This window comes from Pelophylax lessonae, assembly GCF_965119305.1.
Source record: "Pelophylax lessonae genome assembly, chromosome: 3".
Lineage (NCBI taxonomy): Eukaryota > Metazoa > Chordata > Amphibia > Anura > Ranidae > Pelophylax > Pelophylax lessonae.
In genome coordinates, this window is record NC_138770.1 from 623,569,739 (window position 1) to 623,594,260 (window position 24,522).

At 43.7% G+C, this 24,522-nt stretch overlaps 1 protein-coding gene across 2 annotated transcripts; it reads right to left on the reverse strand.

The window, feature by feature from the left end:
* Positions 1–2,273: 2,273 nt before the first annotated feature.
* On the reverse strand, positions 2,274–24,194 carry LOC309551787 (putative deoxyribonuclease tatdn3-B). Of its 2 annotated transcripts, none has more exons than XM_082252477.1 (10): positions 24,061–24,194; positions 20,457–20,489; positions 19,670–19,743; positions 16,393–16,477; positions 13,540–13,602; positions 10,380–10,489; positions 9,187–9,242; positions 6,397–6,509; positions 4,145–4,222; positions 2,274–2,434 (listed from the first exon to the last, which is right to left on the reverse strand). In XM_082252477.1, exons 1-10 carry the CDS (start codon positions 24,121–24,123, stop codon positions 2,291–2,293), a joined length of 819 nt encoding a protein of 272 aa, XP_082108603.1. In that variant the 5' UTR covers positions 24,124–24,194; the 3' UTR covers positions 2,274–2,290. The 2 variants fall into 2 exon arrangements, with proteins under 2 accessions (XP_082108603.1, XP_082108602.1); XM_082252476.1 differs by having other exon boundaries at positions 4,145–4,225.
* Positions 24,195–24,522: the final 328 nt, after the last annotated feature.

The following is a 24,522-nucleotide window of genomic DNA, read 5'->3' on the forward strand; positions in this document are numbered from 1 at the left end:
ATACTTTGCCATCCTTCCCATCTCAGAAGGTTGGGAGGTGTGGTTAATGGGCGATCCCACACATGGTTCTGACCCTGACAGCTGCCAAAAAGTTGACCAGTGTAATCATATGTACTAAGGTGAATGGACTATGAGACCACTGGGAGGATGTTCCAGCTATGCTCACAATGCTGTCCATACAACATACCCATTAGAGGCACATCTGCATCCAACAGTGTGAAGGAGGCCTCAAATAGTGCAGGAGCTGGAGTACAGGATCCCACATTCTATTTAAAAGGTAACTCCACTTTCATGGGAAAGAAAAATAGCAAATAAAAAATATATAATATAGCATATACAATTGGGACTCAACTTATATTGTAATTGAATGCTATTAAAAATGACCTTTCCTTTTCAATCTGCAGCTCTGTAATTTTCTGTACAATGCAATGCAATATGGCTACCTGGAGGTGTTCTGTATACAGAATGTATACTGACCACACCCCCAGAAACATAATTTCCTGCTTGTGTGATTGGCTCACTAATTTTCCCAGCAGTCTGCCTAAGATACAAGTCAGATTTCTGGCATCCCCTGCAACAAAAATGTAATTTTTTGAGATACTTTAAATAGGAAATCACATCTAAAAAGGGATGCAGGTCCTGCAATTAGAGCCCTGCAGGTGAACCAGCTGGTTGATAATAAAGAATCCACTCACATTAGAATACCTTACCACATGAACACAGACAAACACACAATAATTTCTTCAGAATAACAAAAGGTAGGACTCTGCAACAAAGTTTGTTAAAATCCTTGCAATGTTCAGAGATCACCCAGATGGGAATGTATTTTTCCTCAACAAAAGCGGAGTTACTCTTTAAATAACAATCTCTGCGATTTGGTCTCTCAAGGTCTGAAAGTCCTAGATGTAGACATGGGGGGGGGGGGTTTACCTTAAATATCTATGTGCACATTACTGCAGGTTACTACAACACACAGCAGTCTTTACAAAACATTGCTGTTCATTTAGCCACATCCAGAGGGGTGTATACTGTATGTATTGGCTGAACCATAAGGGCAGATTATCACAAGAGTTATACTTTACATGGCTGAAGCTACACTAAAATGGAGTACGCAGGGTCAGGGCAAGGCATCCACCTCGGGCACTGTGCTGTGGGGGGGGGGGGGCTGAGGTTAGGACTCTGTACAGGCCAGTCAAGTTCCTCCACCCCAAACTCGCTCATCCATGTCTTTATGGACCTTCCTCTGTGCAATGGTCCAAATCATTTGGTAGAAGGGGGATTATGGTGTGGGGTTTTTTTCAGGGGTTGGGCTTGGCCCCTTAGTTCCAGTGAAGGGAACTCTTAAGGCGTCGGCATACCAAGACATTTTGGACAATTTTCATGCTCCCAACTTTGTGGGAACAGTTTGGGGATGGCCCCTTCCAGTTCCAATATGAATGCGCACCAGTGCACAAAGCAAGGTCCATAAAGACATGGATGAGTGAGTTTGGGGTGGAGGATCCTGACTGGCCTGCACAGAGTCCTGACCTCAACCCAATAGAGCACCTTTGGGATGATTTAGAGCTGAGACTGTAAGCCAGGCCTTCTCTTCAACAACAGTTCCTGACCTCACAGATGCGCTTCTGAAAGAATAGTCTTAACCTTGTGGACAGTCTTACCAGAAGAGTTGAAGCTGTTATAGCTGCAAAGGGAGGGCCAACTCAATATTGAACCCTATGGACTAAGACTGGGATGCCATTAAAGTTCATATGTGTGTAAAGGCAGGCATTTACACTATATTTGGTAATATAGTGTATATTGGGGTATACACTCAAGTAAACGTGACATGCTTAACAGGGATGGAATAAATTATGGAATATGGGCAGGTGACACAATGGGCTTAATTTACTAAAACTGGAGGGTCCAAAATCTGGCACAGCTCTGCAAAGAAACCAATCAGTTTCCAGGTTTTATTTTCAAAGCTTAATTGAACAAGCCGAAGTTAGAAGCTGATTGGCTACCATGCACAAATGCTCTAGATTCTGAGTGCTCCAGTTTTAGTAACCCTCCCCCGATGCATTTTTAAAAGTGGATTACTACATCACTTCTCTACTGGAGGGACAAAGCTCAGTAACAGGGAAGGTATACCACGGCTATCCATTCTCCTTTTATATATCCTCCCTACAGGTAGACTGCGGCTGCTTCCTTTACAAAATAACTCCTTGGTGTTACACGCATCTTTTTCTTATCTGCAACCACTAACCAGCAACCATGAACACAAAACATTGTCCAATATCTATAAAACATTTTTTTATTTGGGAACAGCTTGTCTGAGTTTGGGGAATAGTTTGATGGCGTTCTTTGTAGTTACTTCAATCACTTCTTCCAGAGAGATCCCTTTGATTTTAGCTATGTATTCAGCAGCAAATATGATATTTTTTGGCTCATTTCTGACCTGTTAAAAAAAAAAAAAAATTGTTAGTTAGCCTTAAATAAATGTATTTTATGTTTTTTTATGTGGTATTTTTCTTTGTAAATATGTTAAAGTGGTTATAAAGCCTAAACATTTTTGATCTGCATGCATTCCTTGCATTAAAGGTAAAAAATGTTTACGCATAAGTATCTGTGCCCTCGTTGGATCTAGGGCTGTGCATGTCTGTGGCTCTTCTCTCTTCTCACTTCCTGGTCTCTCGGGCTTTGCAGAAGCAGTGACAGCCATTGGCTCCTGCAGCTGTCAATCAATGCCAGTGTTGAGGAGCGAAGGGTGGGGCCGAGCCCCGCTGTCTATGTCAATAGACGCAGACAGGGAGGCTTGGGAGTGAGGCAGCACAAGTGCCCCTATAGAAAGGGTCTTCCTAAGGTGGAACTCTTCAGAGGGGAACAGCAGGGGACCCCGGGAAGAGGAGGTTCGGGGCTGCTCTATGCAAAACTTGTTTGTTATGAAAAAAACATTTATTTACAATCCAGTGCAATCCAATGCAATAATCCAGTGTAAGACTTTACCTCTGTGTAAGAGCTTCCTGCAATAAAGACCGGTCACTGCAGCTCTCTCTTCTTGTGCAGGGTGACCGGTCTTGTCTACGCCCCCCCCTTCATTTTCTAGCAACATTTCGAGGGTGTTGCTTCCTGGGTCCCTCCCACAGCTCTGCTCTATGCACAGGCTATGTACAAGCTCAGTGATGATATCACTATTATATGTTAATATCTAGGTTTGTAAAGCCATTTGATTCACACAAAGTGGATTTATAGCCTCTGTGGCTACAAATTCATTTATTACATAAAACTTTGTGTGCCCAGATTTTAACTTAGAAAACTAACCCTGACCCTCATCATTTTATTTTGTTTGGACAGAGTGGGAAAGAGTTACAAATAAAAACCGGTTGGGAATGTTAAAATATAAAATAAATAAGTGCTGCGCAAAAATACATAATATATAATTGCAAATCAGTGAAATTGATTGATTTTAGATGCAAAATGAATCTTTAATATATCCATGAATGTATGGATATATAATAGCTGTGATGTGATAAACTGATATATACACAGCAAATAAATACATTTCAGTTTAGATATTCAGATATCAGATTATGACATCACAGCTATTATATATGCATACATTCACGGATATATGAAGGATTAATTTTGCATCTAAAATCAATTTCACTGATTTGCTATTATATATTATGTATTATTGCGCAGCACTTATTTATTTTAATATTTATTCACACTAACCGTATGGGGAGTGATTAGTGGAAGCAGCATAATTAATTGTTGTAACATAGTATAGCTCACAGGACCATCAATTTAATTTTCTGTTGGAAATGTTGTACATCATTCCACTGACCAGATTTTCCTTGTAATTTCTGCTTTACTTACTTACTTACTCTCTGAAGCCAACAAAGTTTTATTCATTCTCATATAAGAAAAGTGTCAAGCAGAGGAGTAGTAACCCTTAAAACAGGTCATGTGACAGGCGGAGGAGTTGTAGGCTGTAAAACAAGTCATGTGAAAACTCTCTCCTACTATTTTGAGGACCGGAAAGCTGGAGTACAGTGATAGTTATTTGCATATGATGGCAGGGATTTCCCTGTAGGGGTACACACTGATCAATCAAAAGGCCTATCAAAAATTTTAAAAACAATCAATGGTTAATATAAAAATGTACCTGCTTTTCTGGTCCGAGAGCTGGGGAGTCCGTTTCTAGACACATGTTTTCCAGAGGCAATTGTTTCACTAGTTTCTGCTTCTTAAACGAAGAAGGATTGAATTACATACACTATATACACTATCACACGTAAAGCTGTTTTTTCTACGACTATACATTCCAGATTGTAGTTATCACAGATGCATGCATTATCAGTGGAATTCCAGGCAGGCATATAAAAGCACCAACGAATACACTTATATGTATCTGCTATCCCCTAAAGACGTTATTGGATGGAACATATCAGACAGAGCCTATGGCAGTGACGTCACCACGAGCGGACTCAAGTGGTGTGCAGGTCTTGTTTCTTCTCATTGATGTTTTACCTACCTCATTGTAAGTACAAGGTGATGTTCTACCTACCAGCCATAACATAATGATCACCCACCTAATATGGAGTATGGCCCCCTTTTGCTAAAATAGCCCTGACCCATTGAGGCGTGGACATCAAATTAACATCCATATGAATAGCAGGACCCGAGGTTTCCCAGCAGAACATTGCCCAAAGCATCACACTGCCTCTGCCGACTTGCCTCCTTATACCGCATCCTGGTTCCATCTCGTACCCAGGTAAGTGACGCACACGCACCCGGCCATCCACATAATAAAGAAAACTTGATTCATCAGACCAGGCCACCTTTTTTCATTGCTCCGTAGTCCAGTTCTGATATTCATGTGACCATTGTAGAAGCTTTTGGCTGTGGACATGGGTCACCATGGGCTTCACAGCCCCATAAACAACAAACTGTGAGACCCATGTATTTCTGCTTTCACCACATCAACTTTATGGACAACATGTTCATTTGCTGCCTAATATATCCCACCAATTTTAAGATGCCATTGTAACGAGATATTCCCTTTACCTGTTAGTGGTCATAATGTTATGGCTGATCGTTGTATCTTTTAATAAACTGTCTGTAAATCTGACCACACCAGACCAGGAACAGGGTGGGCACCGCTCCAGACAGGACACCGCTCCATCATAATGTGGGTGCTGTCAGCCAGGAGACTTATTGCAGGTTCCCAAAATCCCCCACACTGTCTCATCCATTGTCCCCACCTCTGGTGCTTCGATTGATGACTCCCCAGGGTATTGTGAATGTGTTCCAGCTGTTCTATGGTGATCCTTTATAGTAGTAAAGCACACTATGCACCAAGGCATAGTGTGAAATTCTTAGACTCCATAAATTTGCCTCACCTCACCCAAGAGGAAAGAAAGATACTGAACTCTCCCTTGACCATTGAAGAACTTAGTAGTGCTGTGGCCCAATCCCCTTACGGTAAAGCGCCGGGTCTAGTTGGCCTATCAGTTACAATTTACAGTGCTTATGGGGAAATCTTGCTCCCGGAGTTATTAAAAGCTTTAAATGCGGCGTATTAATGGAGTCATCTCCCAGAGTCTATGAATATAGCTAGTATCGTTCTCCCAAAACCAGGGAAGGACAGGCTTTACCAATACATATCGCCCAATTTCACTGCTGAATCCAGACAATAAAGTTCTGGCAAAGGTGCTGGCGAACAGGCTTAGCAAGGTCATGGGGAAATTGGTGCATCCTGATCAGTCAGGTTTTATACCCACCAGATCCACGGCCACTAATATTCGCAGGCTTCACCTCAACCAACAACTTCCTTCTGACAACATGGGGGACAGAGCCATCCTCTCTTTGGATGCTGCAAAAGCGTTTGATAGCGTGGAGTGGCCCTATTTATGGGAGGTGCTGAAACTACTTGGCCTGGGTAGCTGCTTCATTGGTAGGATTCAATTGTTATCCTCCGCTCCGAGGGCTGTCATTATACAGTCAGAACCATTTTTATGGTAAAAAATAGATGAGCTGAAATATAACCCGTCCCTGCTGAACCAGCCAAATCTCGATCCATCTATCGCCAGCCTAAGCTGTAAGATATCACTGGCGTTTTTATAACTTTTAGATGACCTCATGCTCACTTTAATTCAGGTCCAGGACCTGGCTATGCTATCTAGTAGGGGTTCCTGAATCACATTACTGGCTTAATGGAATTATACATTTTTTGGCAGGTGGGAAAATTCACACATTTTTATTTCACCTTTGTATATGACTGCGTGTTTGAATTTATTATTCTCACTATCTGATCTGTCTTAATCCCTGCACAAACTTTTGTGAGGATTAGTTACTCTCTACAGTCCCTGAATCACTGATTTTGTGCTCAGACTCCTTGAGATAAACTTCTTTTACCTGTTCACTTCTGATGATGGATGGCGGGATGGAAAAAAAATAGCCAGCTTTCACGCCTTCCATCGCCACTGAGGGCTTTCCATCGAATGCATGAAGCAGAACCTTTTCAGCGCCTACAAAAAAAGAAGAAAATCCTTTACTAGGTGTACTGTATATTGCTGCACTGTAAGATTAGAGGCGATTTGAAGGCAAGAATACATTTGCCTTCTCAGCCATTCTCAACCAGGATTCCTAACAGACCCTTAAGCTTAGTACACACAAGCAGTTTTTTTTCATTCAACCCAGTGGGCTGAACAAAAAATAAACTAACAGCTTAGGAGGAGCCGCTGTACTGACTATGCAATGTTAGTACAGCGATCTCCCCTGTTGCGCTACAGTATAGTGTTCTGACAGGGAGACAGCCCCCCCCCCCCCCCCCCCACCAGAACACTCCGGTCAGCACTCTCAGCCATTGGCTGAGAGCGCTGTTCGGGAGCTGATTGGCAGACCTTTTTCAACAGAAGCTGGCCGAACTGGACCGAGTGCAGTACACACGGGCAGAATGTCAGCTGGTTTCTATCGAAACAGCCAATGCCGCCCGACATTCCGCCCATGTGTACTAGACTTAAATCTGATAGTGCTTGCATAGTGTTAAGGAAGAGTTTGCTCTCAGTGGAATCTCTGATGAGTGGTGCCACATCCCTGGGTGCAATAGAAAAGAGAACATTTTCCCCTGGGTTTGGGACTTTGCAGGCACTCACCACAACAAACAATGTGATAAAAGTCAGATAATTTTATAAAACAAATACATAAACAAAAAGCTCATAAAAATACCAAACAGTATATATTCTGATATACACAGTGCAGATGAGTCAGACATATGCAGCGATAGGATACCCAATGCGTTTCGAAGCAAAGAACACGCTTCTTCTTCACGGGTATGAGTCCAGGAGCTGCAAATATTCTTATAAACTGTATTTAGTGTGTAGATTACTGTTTGCTGAACAAAAACAACAGATCGCGGGTGCCTGCCTGGCAGGTTCAGATGCCATTAAATGTCATGGAGTATTGCTCTCCCAGCAAAGCTATCAAGAGTCTGTGTCCCCTAGTCTGGATCTTGTGGACGGCTGAAGTCCACAAAGGTGGGATTTCTTAGTACTAACACAAAAAGTGTGTGATATGTGACCGTGTCTCCTGCTTTCGTCAACAATATTTGTGTTGACGAAATTAACGCTGCTATCTAATCAAACTATAATTTCAATGTGATAGCATCAAATATATTAAACCTGAACGCATCCAGATATAATCTACCATCCTGGACACCAGGACCAAGACTGGGGGAGGAAGGGACAGGCCTCTGAAATAAACAAGGCTTCACTGCTTTGCAATGATAAAATATGGAAAAGTTTTTATTTCTTTCAGTGTCCTTGTTGAGGAGAAGTCCTCTTACATCCTACTCTGATGACAATCGTCACAGGGGCAGAAACTTTCAAATGTTTTTTTTAATTGCTGACAGCCAGGGTTTTTATGGCAGAAGAGACCCTGTCAGTCTCTTCTGTCATAAATGCTTCCTCCTTCCTCTCACCTGTCATTAACACTGCACCACACAACAGCTTAGTGTACATTTATGGCACCTGATTTGTGCTGTTATGATGTGACCCCCCCTGAGCATGCGTCAGAGTATCGTCATCATGGTCCAGGCATTTAAGCCCAGAAGGAGGCCTGGGCAAAGATGGAACCCAGCACCTGTGGGATCAGTGACAGTGCAGGGCACGTATGAAAGGTATATCTGTCATAATGTGGTGGATGCTTGCATATTATGCCACAAATCACCTGGGGGCCAATGTAATTAAAAAAAAAAAAAAAAAAACAGGCCAAAAATGTAATATATGACAGCTTATCAATCCCTTAAATGTGGTGGCTGCATTGTTTTTTTTTTTTTTTTCAGTCTTTTCTTTATTTTCCCTCATTGATCCTGCCAGTAACACGCTTCCTGCTATAGAGTGACAACACTCACTCACTGCACTGTATCTCTGAAGGAGCAGTGTGGTAGCCTAGGCTGCGTTCCTGGCTATTAAATAGAGGGGTTCCTTTGTATTTCATTAAAGATAACTGGGAAAGCTGATAACATTGTTGGAGATATCAGTAAACTTGAACTGATAGGGACACTGGAATTCTGGCAAAATTTCCAGGTATTGTTTTGTAATTTCTGAAAATGTTCCTAGCCTGAGCCTGGATTCACACTATTGCGATGCGGGAACCAGGGCGATTGCAGTGCCGGTTCCCGCATCGCATCTCCCCCGCAGGCAGTTCATACTGCCGGCTGCGAACCTCTGCGGATGTCAATACAAAGTTAATGACACCCCGAGATCGGTTCGCAGAGTGCAGTGCAAACTGCAAATTCGGACAGGAATCAGATTGAATGGCTCTGAACACCCACGCGATCCAATTCAAATGCAGGAAAAAAAAGGTTCCGGCACCTTTTTCATGCGAATCCAATGCGAGCTCAGCCATACAACTGTATGGCTGAATTCACATTGCACAGACATCGCATGTGATCTGCACATCAACGCGGTGCGAATCACATGCGATGTCTGTGTTTGCAATAGTGTGGACAAGGGCTTAAAGAAGAAAAGTAATGCAGCCACCACAACTGAGGGCTGCAAAGCTGGAATTGTATTAAACTTTAGTTCTTGGGTTTAGATACACTGTAACTACAGGGCTCTGTGATACTGGTATGCATTCAGGAGCTGCGTTATGTTTGAGTACATCTCCCCCAATGTGTTAAAATACCTAAACAAGACATTGTACCTTGATCCTTCAAAAGATTTATAGTTGGCCTTCCTGCTGATCGGGAGTGAACATTTCTGGGATTGAGGAAACATAGTGTGAAAAGATCAGAGCATATCATGGAACAGGCCAACATCATCTTTGTCTTCTAATGACACATTACGGTCACATATCTGTATGTATGTTTATGATCATTCTGCATATACAATGACTGAAAACCTTCTGTACACAAACAGTTCTTATTGCACAGAACAACCAAAGATGCTCCTTTTTATGCACCCATATTGCACTGTAAACATTATTGGCAGCATGCAATAAGACTGAAGAAGAATACTAAAATGAAGTGCTAATTTTGCCAATAGCAAATAATCAAAATCTTTGATTTGTATCAAATCATGGGATGTAGAAAGGGCAGGTGGATGCCAATTGGGCAACAAGAAAAACTTATCCTGCAGCAGACTATATATTCATATATGATTTCCTAGAAATGTAGGCTATGCTGGATCAGGTAGTTCTACAATTGGAGATCCACGTGGGGAGGGGGGGGAGGGTGTGCCAAGTGAGTAAAATAAGTTTTTTTTATATAGAAACATTTCCTTTGGATGACATTTTGCATTAACTGCTGTGGTTTCTAGATTTAGCAGCTATGCAGTGTAAAGCTGGTCATACGCTGTGCGTTTTCTCTCTTTCAGCCCAGCAGATCTATTGAATACTCCATCCACGCTAAACAGCTTAAATGGGGGAAAGTATACTATATATTGACAGCCAGTACTTGAGGCTGTGAGAACACCCAAAAGGGGTAGCCTCTGATTGGATGAGGCCGATGTTCAGCCAACAGTTTTTGCCCAGCTCAGACTTTCAGATCGAAGGATGTCAGGCAGGGGGGGGGGCTAACACAGCCACCACCCGCAGCTTGAATTTAGGATGCTTCCGTGTACGGAAAAATTAAGCAGTTGCATTCAGTGTTTTAAACTGCCTATAAAATTGCAGTGATAATACATTACAGCATCAGGAGCCCCATTAAGATTGTTGCCAAAGGTCCCATTTTGACTAATATAGTGATGAAAGGAAACCTATCAATGGCAAAGGTAGCACGTACATAAGGAGCTATGTATTATCCGTAAAAAGGATTTAAAACAAAAATGCAAAATATGGAATATTCCAGACATATAGCCCATGTTTGAATAGATGAGAGTACTCAGTAAATGCCTTACAGTGGTAGTCCTAGGTGTTTGGCCAGTTCAATCTGTCTGATGAACACCTGACGCTGCTCTTCCTTCTGGTCATCTGTGCTGGCGATCCGGGGAGTGAAATCCAGGCCAACCTGAGAGCAGAAACAGAGCTAATTTATTGAAAACAAACTCTAACCATAGGGGCAGCACAGTGGTTTAGAGGTTAGTACTTCTGCCTTGTGGCACTGGGGTCCTTGGTTCAAATTCTAGCCATGATATTTTCTGTCTGTAACTTGCATGTCCTACCTGTGCCTGCGTGGGTTTCCTTATGTACTCTGGCTTCCTCCCACATTTAAAAGACATGCTATCTATATAAATTGGCCCCAGTATATGTATGTATACATGTGAGCTAGGGACCCTAGCTTGAAAGCTCCTTGAGAGCAGGGACTGATGTACATTTACAATACGTGAAGCAGCGTGCAAATTGTCAGTGCTATGTAAATTCCTTTAATAAATAAATCTAGAAATGCTGTGATGTTTTGTAAAAATGTAATCCCCATGTGAACTCCCTTTAACTGGTTTCAATTTGTGTTCAAGAACTGGCCCCTGCCAATCCAAATCTGTCTGGCTGTAGAGTGGTAATATAGGCACTGGACTGAGGGAGGGACTCTAGAAAATATACTTCACCCACTACATTGGCCAGGGGAGGGATTTAAGAGAACATGCTCCACCCACTACATGGTCCTAGGGAGGAATTCAGGAAGACATGCTCCACCCACTACATGGGTCAGGGGAGGGATTCAGGAGAACATACTCCACCCACTACATGACCTGGGGGGTAATTCAGGAGAGCATGCTCCACCCACTACTTGGCCTGGGGGAAGGATTCAGGAGAGCCTAACCTGCTACATGACCAGGAAGGGCGGTGGGATTCAGGAGACCATGCTACACTCACTACATGGCTTGGGGGATAATTCAGGAGAACATACTCCACCCACTACATGACCTGTGGGATAATTCAGGAGAGCATGCTCCACCCACTACATGACCGGGGAGGGCGGTGAGATTCAGGAGACCATGCTCCACTCACTACATGGCTTGAGGGATAATTCAGGAGAGCATGCTCCACCCACTACATGGCCTGGGGGAAGGATTCAGGAGAGCCTACCCCACCCACTACATGACCGGGGAGGGCGGTGGGATTCAGGAGACCATGCTCCACCCACTACATGACCTGGGAGGGCAGTGGGATTCAGGAGACCATGCTCCACCCACTACATGACCTGGGGGATAATTCAAGAGAGCATGCTCCACCCCATGCCTGGGGGAAGGATTCAGGAGAGCCTACCCCACCCACTACATGACCGGGGAGGGCGGTGGGATTCAGGCAACCATGCTCCACCCACTACATGGCCTGGGGGATAATTCAGGAGACCATGCTCCACCCACTACATGACCTGGGGGATAATTCAGGAGAGCATGCTCCACCCACTACATGACCGGGGAGGGCGGTGGGATTCAGGAGACCATGCTCCACTCACTACATGGCTTGGGGGATTATTCAGGAGAGCATGCTCCACCCACTACATGGCCTGGGGGGAAGGATTCAGGAGAGCCTACCCCACCCACTACATGACCGGGGAGGGTGGTGGGATTCAGGAGACCATGCTCTACTCACTACATGGCTTGGGGAATAATTCAGGAGAACATACTCCACCCACTACATGACCTGGAGAATAATTCAGAAGAGCATGCTCCACCCACTACATGGCCTGGGGGATGGATTCAGGAGAGCCTACCCCACCCACTACATGACCGGGGAGGGCGGTGGGATTCAGGAGACCATGCTCCACCCACTACATGACCTGGGAGGGCAGTGGGATTCAGGAGACCATCTCCACCCACTACATGACCTGGGGGATAATTCAAGAGAGCATGCTCCACCCACTACATGGCCTGGGGGAAGGATTCAGGAGAGCCTACCCCACCCACTACATGACCGGGGAGGGCGGTGGGATTCAGGCAACCATGCTCCACCCACTACATGGCCTGGGGGATAATTCAGGAGACCATGCTCCACCCACTACATGACCTGGGGGATAATTCAGGAGAGCATGCTCCACCCACTACATGACCGGGGAGGGCGTGGGTTTCAGGAGACCATGCTCCACTCACTACATGGCTTGGGGGATAATTCAGGAGAGCATGCTCCACCCACTACATGGCCTGGGGGGAAGGATTCAGGAGAGCCTACCCCACCCACTACATGACCGGGGAGGGTGGTGGGATTCAGGAGACCATTCTCTACTCACTACATGGCTTGGGGAATAATTCAGGAGAACATACTCCACCCACTACATGACCTGGAGAATAATTCAGGAGAGCATGCTCCACCCACTACATGGCCTGGGGGAAGGATTCAGGAAAGCCTACCCCACCCACTACATGACCGGGGAGGGCGGAGGGATTCAGGAGACCATGCTCCACTCACTACATGGCCTGGGGATAATTCAGGAGACCATGCTCCACCCACTACATGGCCTGGGGGGGGGGGGGATTGAGGAGAACATGATCCCCTCACTACACAGATCAGGGGAGGGGCTCAGGAAAACATACTCTACCCACTCAGCAAACCCATACTGTAAATGTAATGTTGCAGTGGATTAGAGATGGGGGTATTCAGATTATCGCACTGTTTTAACGCTCACAGGCCTCTACATACAATGGTCACAGACACTCCTCTGTATTCTACAGGTAATAGATAAATTCACGACACAACTGGTCACCAGAAATATAACTTTATTAAATTTTTATTACAAATAAATTTCAACTGATTTAATCACTATTATAATTTATTTATATATATATATATATATATATATATATATATATATATATATATTTTTTTTTTTTTTTTTATATTTATATAACAACATTAATTATATGCAACACAGTAATAATGTAACTGCTACACTTAAATTTGTGGCTAGTGAGAAATAGATTTAAATGGAAATGTTTGTGCCTGGAGTTCAGCTTTAATTTCAATATCTGTAGAAAGTAGTTGTATTTCAGTCTTCTGATGAAACAAGACAGTATGTAATTTTGCAGTGAAGTAATTCAGAGGATTCTATCAAGGAATTCTCACACGGCAAAATCTCTCATGACACACAAAACCTAAAATGATATATTAGATATTCTGTACCTCACCAATAGCCACCAACTCATCCTTGTAGAGTTCAATTAAAGGCAAAGCATCTTCTAAGTCCTGTAGAAGATAAAATAGTGCTCACTGTTACATCTTATAAATCTTTATTTTCCAAGTATTTTCTTTATGAAAACAGTGGCTTACAAAAGCTGTTTAAACCATCACCCCATTCAAAAATTATATTTGGGTTATAGGTGGGATCTGGACTTGGTCACCTGGTTTACTCTTAAACTTATTGTGGATTCTAGTGGTGGAATGTTCCTGCCATGGTTCCCAGGTTAGTTCTCACCGTACTAGAGCTTTGCAACAAGGAGGAAGTACCTTTTGCGTCTGCTGCTTCTCCATTGTTAGAGATCAAAAATGCATCCAATGGGAACAGTTGGACATCTTATTAGAAGGTGAGCAGACATGGGAAGTCAAGAACAGAGATCTTTCACCTGGCATCCCAGGAGGTGTAAATCTTGCCATACACTATACAATTTTCTTATTCAATTTTCTTTAGATTTACCTTCAACTATGTAGAGCAAGGGCCTGCCTGATTGCATACAAATTGAAAGGTTAGACCTCATATTATATGGCTGGGTAAATCTAAGTTGTACAAGAAAATAGTATAATAAATGGCCAGCCTAAGAAACTATGAGAGGTCTTAAAGTGGTACTTAACGTGAAATCCAATTCTCTGAGTTCATCGAGGGACATAGCGCTCCATAAATCATAACTAGTGGGTTATATTGCCTCCTCCAGGAGTAGGACTAGGCAGAACAAAAACACCTGGCTACGCCCATGGATCCTCCTCAGCTGGTTTATAACTCCCCTCTCTGCTCTAGGTAATCAGTTTAGTAGCAAGCAGTTTTAGAAGTATCAGAACTCCATAGAGGGGCGGGTGCTGTGTCCGTCGATGAACTCAGACAAATTAATTTTACTGGAAGTACAAAAATCCCATTTTGTCTTTCGTTCATCAATGGACACAGCGCTCCATAAATCATAACCACTAAGATGTCCAAAAGCAGCGGCAAAAGGAAAATGAGGGGTGGGGAAAATAAAAGCCCTTAACCAGGACACAGAAGCCTTAACTGGGTCACAGGAGCCCCATCTGAAAAAGAAAAGTTTAAAGAAAAACACCCCTCAAGAGGGAACAGCCCCTCTTAAAAAGCAGCCTGCAAAACCTTGAGGGCAAAAGAAGCATCCGCAGATGTCAAAGTATCTACCTTATAGAATTTTGTGAATGTATGCACCAGCGACCAAGTGGCCGTCTGGCAAACTTGCGCTATTGATGCCCGATGACAGGAAGGCCCAAGAAACACTCAGTGCCCGAGTAGAATGTGCCGTAATAGGGAAAGGTGGAACCTGACCTTTAATAGAATAGGTTTGAGTCACTGTCTATCTGATCCATCTGGAGGTGGTAGCCGAAGAAGCGGCCAGCCGTTTTCTTGGTCCGTCCGTAAACCACAAAAAGTGAGTCTGACCTCTAAAGGGACTCAGTAGCTGCCAGATACACCCGAATCGCATGAACCACATCCAAGGTAAGCAAAGAAAATTCCTTGGGATGAGCTGGCTTGGGACACAAGGAAAACAACACAATGTCCTCATTCAAATGGAAGTCAGAGACAACGTTGGGCAGGAATGATGGACAGGGACGAAGAACCACTTTATTCCTATGGACCACTAAATAGGGACTGCGACAGGATAATTCCACCAATTCCGATACCCTGTGGGCCGAGGTAATAGTCACCAAGAATGTCACCTTCTGGGATAATGTAGGCAAGGGAATCTCCCAAATATTCTCAAATGAAGGTTTCTGGAGAAAAGAAAGTACTAAATTTAAATCCTATGGTCGCAAAAGAGAACATACAGGTAAAGCCACATGTCGAACCCCCTGGGTGAAGGTACAAACTAAAGAGTGCATGGCTAGGGGTCGCTAAAAGAAGATTGCCAGGGCAGACACCTGGCCCTTGATGGTAATCAAGGCCAACTTCTGATCAACGCCCTTTAGAAGAAAGGTTAAGATCCGAGCCACAGAAAAGGATCGAGGATGAGCGCCAATCTACTCACATCAAGAAATGTACGCTTTCCACACACAATGGTATATCTTGCTGGAAGACATCTTCCTCGCCTTCACCATAGTAGGGATCCTTGATCCAGACAGACCTCTATCCCTAAGTACCTGGCTTTCAATAGCTAAGCCATTAAAACCAGAGACTGTAAAGCAGGATGGAAGATCAGCCCTTGGGACAATTGGTCTTCTCTGAGAGGAAGCCCCCAAGGGACATGTATGGCCACCAGACTGATTGGAAGATCCTTGCCCTTGATTCCTCGAAGGAATTGCGGAACAAGCCAGAGCCAAGGATGATACTTGCCTTACCGTGGCCCTTGGACGCCTATGGTGTCTGCCAGAGGAACCCATGATCTCACCACGAACCTCAGTATCCTCCTGTGGAGCCAAACCTGCTAAAGGAGCTGCATGTAGGACTGTGCAAACAGAACTGTCTTGAAGGTGGATACCACCAGACTCAGAACCTGTATGCAAAATTAGAGAGAGAACTATCTGTGTGACAGTAGCCGGTGAATCATGGCCTGTGGTTCCCGAAGTTTGTCCAGAGGAAGTACCACCCTGGTCAGAATTAGAATCAGACCTAGGTAAATCAATTCCCTGGACAAGGATAGGGGGGGTCTTAGGTAGTCCAACAAATCTCCAGTGCTGTGGATTTTCTGCAATTTGCTCATCACTATTAAACAACATCATGAAAGATCTTACTTATTGACCTGAAGATGCGGTTATGGAATAAAATAATGTTCCTACAGATTAGAAGTTGTGAATATCTGGTTAATAATAAACCATAAAGCATTTTACCTGAAGGGTGGCACTGCGTTGTTGCTCCGAGGTTTCTGCTTGCACTGGGTGCACTCCTAAACATGGAAACACCAGTCCCGCGTTCCTGTGGACAGTCAGGCACTGGATAAACAACATGACCACCTTATAACTTTACATCTGTGCTACTAAACAAGATCACTGCCTAAGTACTGCTTAAATCACCACTGGCAACAAGACATAAACCACAAAGTAGCTTCAGATCTATTTCTGTCAGTGGTGGTGGGCACATACAACACAACCTCTGAGGATCTTGAATTAAGATGGTGACTGATGCCCCATTATCCTCTGGCTGGGATCTCCAGAACCTGACTGCACAACCCTCTGCTCAGTTAGAGGATTTCAGATGCTTGCACTCAGGTTCAGGGTTTCCTGGGCAGAACTATATTAATGATTGGGGTCAATTCACACTACCACTACTGCCATGGGAATTGTGTTGTGTGGCTATTCCAGTACAGTCCCACTGTATGACAAGGCAAAGTGCCTTATCTCCTACTGTATGTGCCTGGTTCACACCACTGTGGTGAGGTGGTGTGCAGACACTGTGCTCTGAAAGAAATACTGCATGCCCTGCTTTTTTCAGAGCAGCCAGGGACATCACACAGCTGCCAAATGAACTGTATGAAATGTGTGTGCGACATTTCAATTAAGCTTGTAAAAATAAAAGAGAACAGTACGATACAGTGTGGCGATCCTGTTGGACTGCATAGCACACCAGATGCTGTGTTACAATGCAGGCACCTTCTGGTGCTTTCACTTAAAGCCAAAGTTTAGTTAAATTTAACCACTTGCCGACCGCCGCCCGACTATATACGGCGGCGGTCAGCCCCTCCCAGGCAAAGTGACGTACCGGTACGTCACTAGCCTGGGAGCCAATAGGGGGCGAGCACGCGCCGCCGGAGGCGCGCTCCCGCCCCTGCTCGTACCCTAAGAAGCCCGCGCGTGTGACCGGCGGACCCGATGTCCGCCGGTCACTCGCGATCGTCGGGTGGAGAGGGAGAAAGGCAGGCGGCTAATGTAAACAAAGCCGCCTGTCATTCTCCCCTGTGTAAGAATGGAGATCATACGGTCCTGCTATGTAGGACCGTTGATCTGTGCTGTTACACACACAGCCACATCCAATCACAGTTAGAAGCATGCCCCTAGGGACACACTTAACCCCTCCCTCTCCAATAAAGTTAACCCCTTCCCTCCCAGTGTCATTTTTACAGTACAGTAACAGTGCATATGTATAGCACTGATTACTGCAGTAATGTCACTGGTACCCCCAAAAGTGTCAAAAATGTCAGTCAAGGGTCCGATCTGTCTGCCGCAATGTCGCAGTCCCGCAAAAAAAAAAAAAAAACGCAGATCGACGCCATTACTCCGTTAACAAAAAAAAAAACAATAAAAATGACAAAAATCTTTCCCTTAGTAAACGCAATAACTTTTATGCAAACCAATCAAAATATGCTTTTTGCGATTTTTTTTTTACCAAACATATGTAGCAGATAACAAATTGGCCTAAAATGTTAAAAAATTTTGATTTTTACATTTTTTTTGGGGAATTTTCATGTGAAAAATATTGTTATCTTTGCAAAATTGTCGCTCTTTTTTTGTTTATAGCGCATGATCAAAAAAAAAAAAAAAAAAAAAAAAAAAAAAAAAAAAATCGCACAGGTGATCAAATACCACAAAAAAAGAAAAGCTCTGTTTGTGGGAAAAAAAGGACGTCAATTTCATTTGTGTACAGCATCGCACGACCGTGCAATTGTCCGTTAAAGTCACGCAGTGCCGAATCGCAAAATAGGCCCTGGTCAGGAAGGGGGTAAAATCTTCCAGGGCTTAAGTAGTTAAAGCGTAATTCCACTTTTGTTGAGAAAAAAAAACATTCACCTCTGGGTGATCTCTGTACATTACAAGGATTGTAACAAACTTGCAGATTCCTACCTTTTGTTATTCTGAAGAAATCATTGTTTGTGCCTCGGTGCTGAGTGGGTCAAATGGGAGTGGTTTCATAATTATCAATCATCTATGGCACCTGCAGGGCACAAATGAGGGAAGCCTGCTGGACCTGCATCCCTTTAGACATATTCCTATTGGGAGTATCTCACCAAAAATAACATTTTTGTTGCAAGGAATTCCTAAAATCTGACTTGCAGACTTATGGGAAAATCAGTGAGCCAATCACACCAGCAGTAAGGTATGTTTCTGGGGGACGTTCTTTACGCATTCTGTGTACAGAACACCTCCAGGTAGCCATATTGTATTGCATTTTTCAGAAAATGAAAGTGGCTGCAGATTGAAAAGGAAAGGTATTTTTAAAGAACATTTATATACAATAGGACTTGTGTAACAATTGTATATGCTATATTATTTTTTCTTTATTTGCTATTTTTTTCCCCCCGAAAGTGGAGTTACCCTTTAAAGAAAATATCAGCACAAGGGACGATACTTACATTGCATGAGAAGTGACCCTTGACCGGTGGCTGCTCTCTTCATTGCAATTCTCTGTCCTCTGCAGCAATCCCCCACCCCAGGTAATCGTCTAGTGCCGAGGGTGTTCATACAAACCACATGACCCGTCACAAGCACTTGCAGAATACAGACTAAATCCACCCTTTCCATCCCTGTCCTGCATTCATAATAGCTGTGCTATAGCTTCCATTAAAAAAGCGCCCTATGAAATGAGGAGGTGGACCTTTCATTCATCTGCCTGTCTTCCATTAAAGAGGAAGTAAAGTCTTCTTTTGAATTGTACCTACAGGGAAGCCTATAATAAAGGCTTACCTGTAGGTACTGTGAATATTTCCAAAACTTGCACAGTTTAGGAGATATTCAGAGTGCATACAGCCGATGACATCATAGGTGCATGTGCTCTGAAGGTCCGGCTTACTGTGCCGAACCTTCAGAGCCCGTGCCGTAAACGGCGGAGTGACATCATCAAGGCTCCAGCCACTCAGCGCTGGAGTCTGCGAACCCAGAAGAAACACTGGGGAAGATGTTAGCGGTCTTAGCGGTGTGCGGGTGCCTCTGGAGGGCTTTGTTCCAAGGTAAGTATTTCATAATGAGCTAGTATGCCTTGGTCTTGCAGGTTTTTTTTTTTCTTGGGTTTACAACCTCATTAATAGAGTGCTTTTTATTGCTGGAGGATATAATGCAGCTACTATGAATTAAGGGAGAGCAGCATGACATTAAAGAAGAGCTCCAATCATATTTGTACTTATTAAAAGTCAGACCTTTATAAGATGCATATAATGTACAGATATTTTAGGCTTACCTTCTAGAAAGCTGAATTAATTTTTCAAATTCTGCAGAGTGCTCCGCCACCGCCACTAGAGCTCGAACTCCAGCCTAAAAGCCAGAAAAAATATGAAACATTTGGCAGCTCTGGAAATTTGTGTTGTGGTGAGTGTATAGAGATAGATTAGCAGAGAGCTGGTCTATTCACAGCACAGCTCTGCATGTTTCTTCCATCCTCTGTCTATGTGGAGGGGGGGTTGCTTTTCCACCAATCAGCTCAACAAAGTGTATGCAAGGGGAAGACAGCAGATAGAAATACAACTTATGTAGGGAGATTTGTCTCATCTCTGTGTATCACCTCAGGCTGTTCACTTCACTGGGTATGTGTGGAGGTTTACATCCACTTTAGTTTCTGCTTCACAACAGCAGCATTTGTACCACCCTGAATGCTGCTCTTGCAGTTTGGGAGGGCTGTAAACATGTGGCTATATACCAGTGATGGCGAACTTCGGCACCCCAGATGTTTTGGAACTACATTTCCCATGATGCTCCACTACACTGCAGAGTGCATGAGCATGATGGGAAATGTAGTTTCAAAACATCTGGGGTGCCAAGGTTCGCCATTACTGCTATATACTGTGTATTTTCACTGCCCTTCCCAACCACAAGTGTAAATGAGACCTTTCTCTGCTGTGAAAATTTTTACCAAGCTAATAATTAGTCAAATGGCTAAAAATGGATAACAGCGGTCCAATATCTAAGTAAAGTTGATAAACAATATGTTTAAACAGTTATACATGTAGAGAAAATAAATCAATACTCACTGCTTTTGCTTCTTGCAAAATATTATCGATGTCCTGCAATGTAAATAAGAAAAAAATTAATAGATGGGACTGCAAAATCGCATGACAAGTCGTTCTCCATTATTTCCAATGAGTACTGTTCATATCTGTGCGACTTGACTTCAAAGTAGTCCCTGCACTACTTTGGCCCAATTTTGATGCATTTTGAGGTCCAAAAACATAGGCATTGCTTCAAGCCCAGTCAAAATCGCATCAAAGTTGCGGCAACAAAGTCGCTGTAAAATCGTGCGACTTTTAAGTCGCACAAGTGTAAAAGGGGTTGAAAGTTCATACCTGTCAGAATTTCAAAGGGAAAAAAGACAAGACAATCAGGGTAGGGTGCAATAGATCATAATACACCGCTACAGTCATGGATATTCAAAGATTTACAAATCCTGAAAAAGCAGTAAAAGCCCTGCGCTGACTTTGGACTTGATGGACCAACACCAGTGGATGACATGGCTCCCCAAATCATCATGGACTGTAGAAAATTTTGCATTTCATTTGGAAAGTTTCCACAGTCCGTAAAGATTTGGGGAGACATGTCATCTGCTGCTGTTGTCCACCATGTTTTATCAAGTCCAAAGTCAGCGCAGCCCTCTACCAGGAAATTCTAGAGCACTTCATGTTTCCCTCTGCTGACCAGCTTTATGGAAATGCTGATTTCATTTTCCAGCAGGACTCGGCACCGCCCACACTGCCAAAGTACCAATACCTGGTTTAATCACCATGGTATCACTGTGCTTGATTGGCCACCAAACTCGCCTGACCTAAACCCCAAAGAGAATCTGTTGGGTATTGTCAAGAGGAAGATGAGAGACACCAGACCCAACAATACAGATGAGCTGAAGGTCGCTATCAAAGCAACCTGGGCTTCCATAACACCACAGCAGTGCCACAGGCTGATCGCTTCCATGCCATGCCGCATTGATGCAGTAATTCATGCAAAAGGAGCCCTGACCAAGTATTGAGTGCATACTATACTGTGCATGGACATACTTTTCACTAAGCCAACATTTCTGTATTAAAAATATTTTTTTTATTGGTCTTATATAATATTCTAATTTTCTGATACTGAATTTTGGGTTTTCACTAGCTGTAGGCCATAATCATCAAAATTAAAAAAGAATATAATGCTTGAAATATATCACTCTGTGTGTGACACATCTATATAAAATATAGGAGTTTTACTTTTTGAATTGAATTACTGAAATAAATTAACGTTTTGATGATATTCTAATTTTATGAGATGCACCTGTAGCTCAGATTAAAGCAGAGTTCCGGCAAAAAAAAAATTTTTAAGCTATAAATACCCCCGGGACAGTCAGGGGTAGTGCATTTAAGCAACGATAGCCTCTGAACTGTCCCCTGTTTCACTTACGTGTAAGAAGAAATACTTACCTTGAAAATATCTTGTCCAGCGCTGCCATCTCAGGTGTGGGCAGCTAAAGCCGGAGCGTCCTCTTCGGTGACGTCGGAGTACCAGAATGCCCTGCTCGTCACTTCCGGTGCAGGCGCCTTATCCCTGAACAGCTTCTGCACATGCCCAGAAGCTGTTCAGCAGGGAATGACGCGCCTGCACTGGAAGTGACGAGCGGGGCCGGTGCAGGCGCATTGACTCCTGGGATTGATGACGCTCATCTCCCAGGAGTCAATGCAAGGAGGAAGTGACGTCGTGGGCCACGGCCGCAGAGGGAGGAAGAGGAAGGAAGATAAGTATATTTTCATTAAAAACAAGGTAAGTGAAAGTGAAACAAAAAAAAAAATTTCATTATCCAATTCTTTTTTCAGGTGTTTTTAACCACTTAAGCCCCGGAAGATATTTTACCCCCTTTCTGACCAGGGGGTATTTTGCGATTCGGCACTGCATGAATTTAACGGACAATTGCGCGGTCGTGTGACGCTGTACCCAAACTAATTTGACGTCCTTTTTTTCCCCGCAAACAGAGCTTTCTTTTGGTGGTGTAGATATAAAACAAAGAAAAGGGCGCAAAGAGGCTCTGAGAAAGAGGCACAGCCTCGAAACGCGTCAGCCCTCTGCTTCTATGAGATATTGGACTCCTATAATGAGGCGGCTTTGTGGAGCTGATGTGCTTGTTTTCTACGTATGTTTGTGAGTAGCCGATTTTTATCTTGATATTTTAAATAAGCTCGCTGAGGATGATGCGCTAGGCTTGTGCGCCCTTTTCTTTGTTTTATATCTACAGTGTCTGGTCGACCGCCCTGGTCGTAAGGGGCAGCAAAGCCTAGCCATATTGGATGCCAAGTGTAAGTACGAGTTCCGGGATTGAGGCAGCCTGAGGACCGGGTTCTGAGCGCAGGAGTGAGGTGCTGAATAGCACTCATTTTCTTTCTTTTGGTGGTATTTGATCACCTGTGCGATTTTTTGATCATGCCCTATAATCAAAAAAAGAGCGACAATTTTGCAAAAATAACAATATTTTTCACATTTTTTTATATGAAATTCCCCAAAAAATGTAAAAATCAAATTTTTTTTTAATTTTTGGCCAATTTGTTTTCTGCTACATATGTTTGGTAAAAAAAAAAATCACAATAAGCGTATATTGATTGGTTTGCGCAAAAGTTATTGCGTTTACTAACTAAGGGAAAGATTTTTGTCATTTTTGTTGTTTTTTTTTTTAACGAGTAATGGCGGCGATCTGCGATTTTGTTTTTCGGGACTGCGACATTACAGCGGACAGATCGGACCCTTGACTGACATTTTTGACACTTTTGGGGGTACCAGTGACATTACTGTAGTAATCAGTGCTATACATATGCACTGTTACTGTAAAAATGACACTGGCAGGGAAGGGGTTAACTTTATTAGAGATGAAGTGACTATGTGTGTCCCTATGATTCTTACTGTGCAAGGATGTGGCTGTGTGTGTAACAGCACAGATCAACGGTCCTACATAGCAGGACTGTTAGATCAGTGCTTTTACACAGGGGAGAATGACAGGCGGCTTTGTTTACATTAGCCGTCTGCCTTTCTCCCTTCACAGCGGATGATCGCGAGTGACCGGCGGACATCGGGTCCACCAGTCACACTCACGGAGGTGTCCGTGAACGAGCCGAGGCGGGAACGTGCCTCCAGCGGCGCGCGCTCGCCCGCTATTGGCTCCCAGGCTAGTGACGTACCGGTACGTCACTTTGCCTGGCCGGGGCTGACCGCCGCAGTATATGTACTTGCTGCGGTCGGCAACCGGTTAAACTAGCGGACGGTGCAAACTTCATTTTTTGGGTGGAACTCTGCTTTAAAATGAGGAAATGAGGAGGAAAGAGGGACAGAAGGACTTCGTTCCAAATCAGGGACAGTTGGGAGCTTTGTATTCTTGTCCTGGCTGCAATCCATGGCAGGATACATCTGGCAGATCGCTCGGTGTGCTGTCATGTTGGCGCCAGAAAAAACAAATATTCAGATATTGGAAAATAAAAGTCAGCTGATCATATGACTGGACTGGGCAGCAATGATATCAATTTGGAATTGTCAGCCCAGTAACACCCCAGGGGTAAAGCTGTATTACTGTGACTCACTGCACATCACAGAAACATGGAAGGACAGAGCAATGAATAGGACTCTCACCTCATTAAATTCTGCAGCAGACAGGTGACAGTGACAGTCTACCATCCCCCCATGCAGCTCCATCCCGTCTCCCCCAGCAAGAACTTCCAGACATCTGTCAGTCTCCAGCTCAGCATGGACTCTGATTGCGCATGCGCAACCCCAGCCACCAGCACCGCCCTCCATCTTTGTACACCCGTTCTTACAGGCCAAGCGACATACACTCCGACATTTTACCTTCAAGTAATGGCAACTGTCGGGTGTAGTAAGGTGGCGATGTTTCTGCTTCCGCCCGCAGCTAAACGTTTCCTTTATTTTTCTTCTTTGTTTTCTTTACTGAATTTTTTTAAATATATCAATTACAGGACTGCATGAAATCAAGTCACCCAGAAATGGTAATCAATAGAAATTGGGAGTAGTAAGATGGCGGCTGACCGTTTTCCGGTGCGCATTTGTACAGGAAAAAAAACGAAATATGATGTG